Raw genomic sequence first — 6,461 nt, 5'->3', positions numbered from 1 at the left:
GTATTAGGTAGCATTACATGCAGCATATTTAGTGAAATGATAACCACACATTTTCACAAAGGACATCTGACGGTTTACAGTAATTTGAGCACGGTACAACACCAATCCCACTTGTAAATGTTAGACTCAGTCTTCATATATATTATATACACAAAAGTATTTTGCAACTCATAATTAGCATTCAAAAAACATAAAATTAGACAATTATTATTATTTTTAATTTTTGTAATACACAATCTCACACATGGCATATAGAAATAGACAATTAATATATATATATATATGAAGTTGAGTTCATCAGATTTAAAACTCATAAATCTGTTGTTTAAGTTAATTATAATTGTATTTTTTTACTTTTTTTTCTCACAAAAAATGATAATATATTGAAATAAATTAATATTTTTAAAATTTGAAAATATATGTATATTTTTTTAATAATACTAGTTAAAATAAAAAGGTTATTTCACTTTTATTTATAATTCTAAATTAAAAAGTAGGAATAAATTTTGAGTAAATTGATGAGCATAAAAATGTAAAGAATTTTTTTTTCATATAAGCTATAATAGTTTAAGTAAATTATGGAAATAAATTAGAAACAACTAAAATAAGTTAATACATCAAACAAGTGTTATAATAAGGTAACAGGAACTCGAGAGATATCCAATTATATAATGAGCAGCTAAGAATCGCATGGAACACGATTGAGCAGCTATTCGTCAAATCAACTTAATACAAAAAAATAAATTAAATAATAATTTGTTTAAATTTATTTATTGAAATACATATTTATTTTAATAAATAAGCAATTAGTGTGTTTGTATAAGTTGTTTATACTTAAAAAATAATTTTCTATTTATTTTAAAAAATAAATCTTATTTATTTTATAAAAATTACTTATATACAAAAAAATTATTTTAAAATTATGTTTTTTAAGTTTAAACAAATTCATCTAAAGTTAGTATAGAAGTTAACTTGTATGAATAAATACATGATCTATAAAAATAATAGGTATATAAAAGAAAGTACAATAGAATTGAGACCAAAAAGTATAGGGATATATATTTGGAGAAAATGAGAAATTACATAAAGATAAAATGTAATTTACTCAAAAAATAAGAATGATGAAAAATTAAAGTAAAAAAGAACAAAACTTAATTGAAAATATAATGCTATAATAATATTAAAAAAATTGAGAGCACGTGCCCTTCTGCACTGTTACAGGTAGCTAGGTTTATCTATTGGGATAAAAAAATTAAGAAAATAATCATGTAAAATATTGTCTCTTCAACGGGAATGCTTAATTAATTACAAGATACGACAATTAATTTGGGCTTGTTAGGACTTAATTAAATGGTCCCAGTGAAAAAAGGACTTAATTAAATGGTTTTTTGCTCGGCCTGTTTTTATCTTATCCCTGTATTGATACAAATAAATTGTTTTTGTGGATTTAATACGAAGTTGTTTTCCACAGTAATACCTAAGACATATTTTTGGACTTAATTGCTGAAGTCTCAACAGATAAACTGTGTTCCAAAATCCAAATTGAAACTTGAAAGGTTGAAGAGGGAACTGGCTTATATAATTGGAGAAGTGAGCAACGAAAATATTATATTTAATAACTTTCGATGAAATAGTCATGCACTAATTAACTTGCTTGATACTTTTCCATCTCAGAACCTAGAAGCAGTCAAATGATTAAAAAGTTGTTTATGAGGTTTCGTAAATTGTGTTAGTAAACTGATATACTTGATTTTTTAAATTACTAAAGCTTGTCAAAGAGAATCATATCGTCATTTGCTTTTTCTTTACTATTTTTTTTTCTCCGTGTCTCCGGTGTTATAGTTTCTTAATTTTTTTTTAGGGTTATAGATTTTACCTGCGCTATTTAACTTAACATGATCCTCTAAAATGTTTCCTATGCCCACAAATATATTGCTTTATGTTTAACAGCTAACTCGCTCATCAACCCTAGCTAGCAATGCAAGATCAAAAGCATAAACGAAATTATTGACATATATGCATCCTAAACAAGAGTTACTATATGATGTGAAATTAACACGTAATTATGTCAACTGTAGTTATGTTTTTTTAACTTAATTATTTTCATAAATTAAATAATACGATTAAATGTAATTTCTTGCCCTGAAGAGACTAACACGCTTGCCATATCCTTAATTACATTCATCTCATTAACCGGTTGAGCTGTATACGTCGTGATTTCTATTTGGTGCATGTTTGATTTTAATTATTTTTGTGTTAAAATAAAACTGCCCATCAGTGCATGCCTATAAATATTGTTATTAATATACTAATTAGTTAATTGGCATAATATAATAGTATTATATATTAGCATGTGAGCATCCGAGAAAGAAAAAACAAGAAAAGAAACAACCCGGGTCCCGAGAAACAAAAGGAAAAAATCAAAAGAAAAGGCTGAAGAATCGGGTTGTATACTTGGACACTAATGTTCTAACCTCACCGATAAACCTGCTAGAGCACTCCCAAATATGGGTTGATCAGTTTGACACAAATTAAAGTAACTATTATATCCCTTTACCATTTAATTAATCAACTACTCATTCATAGGCAACTAGCTCTCCATTTTGAAAGGTAGCCCTGAGTTTAGAGTTTAATTAACCGTTGTCCTTTATAGTTTATATAATGTCCAGGCTGTCCTCACCAGCAAAACTAATTGATATTTAGGGATGACAATTCAGATTTAATGGATAGCCACAAATAAGATTTTTATCTATTAAATATATTTGAATAATTATTCACAAATTTTTGTGAATGTAAATATATTATAAGGCCAATGTAATCTTTGACTAAATTATACACAGATATATAATTATATATTTATTATATTTTATAATTGAAAATTATATTATCTTTTAATAGTCTTTTTCATCGATTACATGCCGCACAATATTTAATTAACATTTTTATTTCATAATTAAGTTAATATTAAAATATTACTTTTATTTTATAAATTAGTTTGTTAAGAATACAAAAATTATTTTATTTAACTAAAATGTAAATAATAAGTTTAAGTATAAATATGTGTGTGTGTGCTTATCAAGTTTTAACACTGCTAAAATTACTATTGTTACAAAATAAAGATTCAGGTTAGTACATGTCCTTTTCTTACATCTAAAACGGATGCTCTAGTGATGTCTCCTTCAGCATATATTCCAAGCATTATTTTAAGTACTTGATGAGGTACTTCTGAACAACAATTAACAATTAAACAAGCGCTTGTTACATCTCACGATCATTTATGCAGTTTCTTCATATATACATACAACTCGTACTGACTGATAAGCACAGTGAACCAGGGTCTAATTTTTCATTGCATTGCTCCAAATATGTATCTGGAAATTAAGTTTTTAGTTTAATAAAGTAATGGTGTTGTAAAAGACAGAGAGAATATTATTAAAATTGAATTACCTCAGCCTAGCTAGATTTTGATATAGAGAAACAAAATTTATCATGAGAAATATCAAAGAATACGAGACTCCCTCTGCTCGCTTCTATTATTGAAGCTGACTTATCATGTGAAACGGTCACTATTGACGTATACTAGACCTTGGAACAAAATATATACTCCAATATCGTAACATTTTAAAGCATTGGTACATACGGTATAGATCGTATTTTTTTTGTTTTGTTTGATTAACGCCAGGAGGTAAGAACCCTACATTACGAAAACGAGAGAAACTTGCAAAACCAAGTACAAAAGAAAAAGAAAAGGAGTACCAAATAACCAAAGTAACTTGAATCACAAATTCTTGCAGTGTCTTTTAACTCAATTAAAGCCTCTTATATACTATTTATATTTTACGCTTTACTATTTTGAGGACAGGAGATTTTTATTTTTGTTTTACCTTGGCAAGAGAGAGAGAATTAATTATTATTTTTTTTAAAAAAAGAGTAGTCCAATACTCCAATATAGGTGTCCGCTTGTCCCCTTTAAACGCAAATAAACCCTCTTCTGCTTTTCTCTCTCACCACTCAAAACCACAACTTTGTCACACTTTGTGTCTCCAACTCCCTATACTTTCTCACTTCACCCTCCCCCGTAACGTTTTCGTTTTCGCTTCTTCAGCCAACAACAACAAAATGGAAGCACAAGAGTTTTTCCAGAACACCTTCTGCCCCCAATTCCCCTCCGGTACCAACATCACACCCTCCAACGCCAATCCCTCCGCCGCCACCGCCGACCACTTCCTCGTCGAAGACTTCTTCGACTTCTCCAACGACGACAACGACGCCACCGCTGTCACCGACGCCACCTTCGACTCCCTCCCCACCGACGTCGACTCCCCCAACGTTACCCCCCTCGACAGCACCACCAAGAACTCCAATTTGCCCTCCTCCTCCTCCGCCGACGCCCATTTCTCCGGTGACCTCTCCGTCCCGGTACATACACATACACACGTGTCTCTAATATCTACTATCTATTCATGTCATGCCTATGTGTAACGTCCACACTCTCCCACCACCAAAATTTTAATTATTAATTTCCTCAATTGCCATGCCACGTCCAACACATACAACAACAAATCCCTTGTCCTTATTACGTATTTTTTCCAACTGTCCGAATTTCATCTCATTTACTAAGAATTGATAATAATTTCAAATTTTGAAGGTAATTGATAAAATTAATTAATTAATTGTGTGTGTAGTATGATGATCTTGCGGAATTGGAGTGGCTGTCGAAATTCGCGGAGGAATCGTTTTCGAGCGAGGATTTGCAGAAGCTGCAGCTGATATCGGGTGTGAGAGCGCAAAACGATGCTGCATCGTCTGAAACGCGTGACCCGAACCCGGTTATGTTCAACCCGCAAGTGTCGGTTCGAGGCAAGGCTAGGAGCAAGCGGACACGTGGGCCCCCATGCAACTGGACCTCTCGCCTCGTTGTCCTCTCTCCCAACACCACGTCGTCGTCTTCTAACTCCGACGCCGGTAAGAAGCCGGCGACGCCGCGGAGGAGAGAGGCTGCCTTCGCCGAAGGCGGCAGCGAGGGGCGGAAGTGCCTGCATTGCGCCACGGACAAGACCCCGCAGTGGCGGACTGGGCCCATGGGCCCAAAAACGCTCTGCAATGCGTGCGGCGTGAGGTACAAGTCGGGCCGGCTCGTCCCAGAGTACAGGCCCGCGGCGAGCCCAACGTTTGTTCTGACGAAGCACTCGAATTCGCACCGCAAGGTGCTGGAACTGCGGCGGCAAAAGGAAATGGTGAAGGTCCAGCAGCATCAGTTTCTCCAACTGCATCAACAGAACATGATGTTCGATGTGCCATCATCCAACGGTGAGGATTACTTGATCCATCAGCACGTGGGCCCCGATTACACGCACCTCATCTAGACTAGGAAACTTCCGGTGGAGGAGCTTCGGGTACTTTTAATTTGTACCTAGCTACACTTCTTTCTTTCATTTTCTTTTCCTACCTATTTTTTGTTAGGAATTTCTTTTTCTGTAACTTCTAATTATTCAGTTTATGCTATATGTAGACTGCTCTCATGTTTCTTTCTTCAAGTCATTTTGACCGACTTGAAAACTCAAACTCTTAAAATTTTCCTAATGCAATTTTTCTTTTCTTTTCACTTACTACTAAATTATGGCATAGGGTAAATGATGGCTTTTATATATTAATTGCCGTTGAAGTAACTTAAAAATTACGCCATTTTTGTTAAATTTAATTCCCGAATAGAGTAGATTTTTTAATGAGTAAAATCATGTACAATTGTCTATAAAAATATTAATACAAGAGAAATAAAAAGGAATTGATTTCTTAGTATCATATGTTATGGTGGAGAAAATCCTTCAAAATGACTAATTGAAGTGGTTAATAGTTATAGTTGTTAATAACAGCTGCTTTTGCATGGACCACTTCGACCAAGTCTTACTCATTTTTTCAGGCACACACACTGTTAGCATGTTCAAGCAATTAAAGACTTGAGCTACTTCGTGGAACGGCAAAAAAACCTACTAAATTTGAAAAGGAAAAAGAATATAACGGAAAATAAATATATTGTATGTGTGCTAGCTAGCTGTATATTTCCTGTGATAAAGGATAGGCATCAGAATGAGATAAAAAAATTCAATAAAAATAAAATTAAGACAGAAGATATATCACAACATTTTAGTAATACATAGGTAACTGATAAAAATTGCATGCATAGGCATCCTGTACCCATTCATGTCAGCACATTATTGGTGGCAAATCTAGGTACCAGAGTCATGTTCCTCACTAGTCAGCATAAACTTTTTAGTTTTAGATAAATGTTCCTTTCTCTTATCTTGTTTCTCCTTGTCTTCTTTGAAATACACAATCTCGTTAAAATTGAATTGTTATTGCCGGGATTTACTTTCTTGTTTATTATATTTCCCCCCTTTGAGATATGATATTACTTAAAGTGTTTGTTGAGTGTTTTATTTATTATTAACTATATTACATAA

At 32.8% G+C, this 6,461-nt stretch overlaps 1 protein-coding gene across 1 annotated transcript; it reads left to right on the top strand.

Moving 5' to 3' along the window:
• Positions 1–3,973: 3,973 nt before the first annotated feature.
• LOC114415161 (GATA transcription factor 12-like) lies at positions 3,974–5,607 on the top strand. The gene is made up of 2 exons (XM_028379732.1): positions 3,974–4,419; positions 4,686–5,607. The coding sequence occupies exons 1-2, from the start codon at positions 4,120–4,122 to the stop codon at positions 5,364–5,366; spliced, it is 981 nt and encodes a 326-aa protein (XP_028235533.1). The 5' UTR covers positions 3,974–4,119; the 3' UTR covers positions 5,367–5,607.
• The last annotated feature ends 854 nt before the right edge of the window (positions 5,608–6,461 follow it).

The sequence above is a fragment of the Glycine soja genome, chromosome 6, assembly GCF_004193775.1.
Source record: "Glycine soja cultivar W05 chromosome 6, ASM419377v2, whole genome shotgun sequence".
NCBI lineage: Eukaryota > Viridiplantae > Streptophyta > Magnoliopsida > Fabales > Fabaceae > Glycine > Glycine soja.
This window is presented reverse-complemented; position numbering and strand designations above follow the sequence as displayed.

Excerpts from the sequence above, each read along its gene's own strand:
- LOC114415161 (XM_028379732.1), top strand. The coding sequence starts at position 4,120 with ATGGAAGCACAAGAGTTTTTCCAGAACACCTTCTGCCCCCAATTCCCC. Across the intron at positions 4,420-4,685 it reads CCGGTGACCTCTCCGTCCCG|TATGATGATCTTGCGGAATT; the intron begins GTACATACACAT and ends TTGTGTGTGTAG.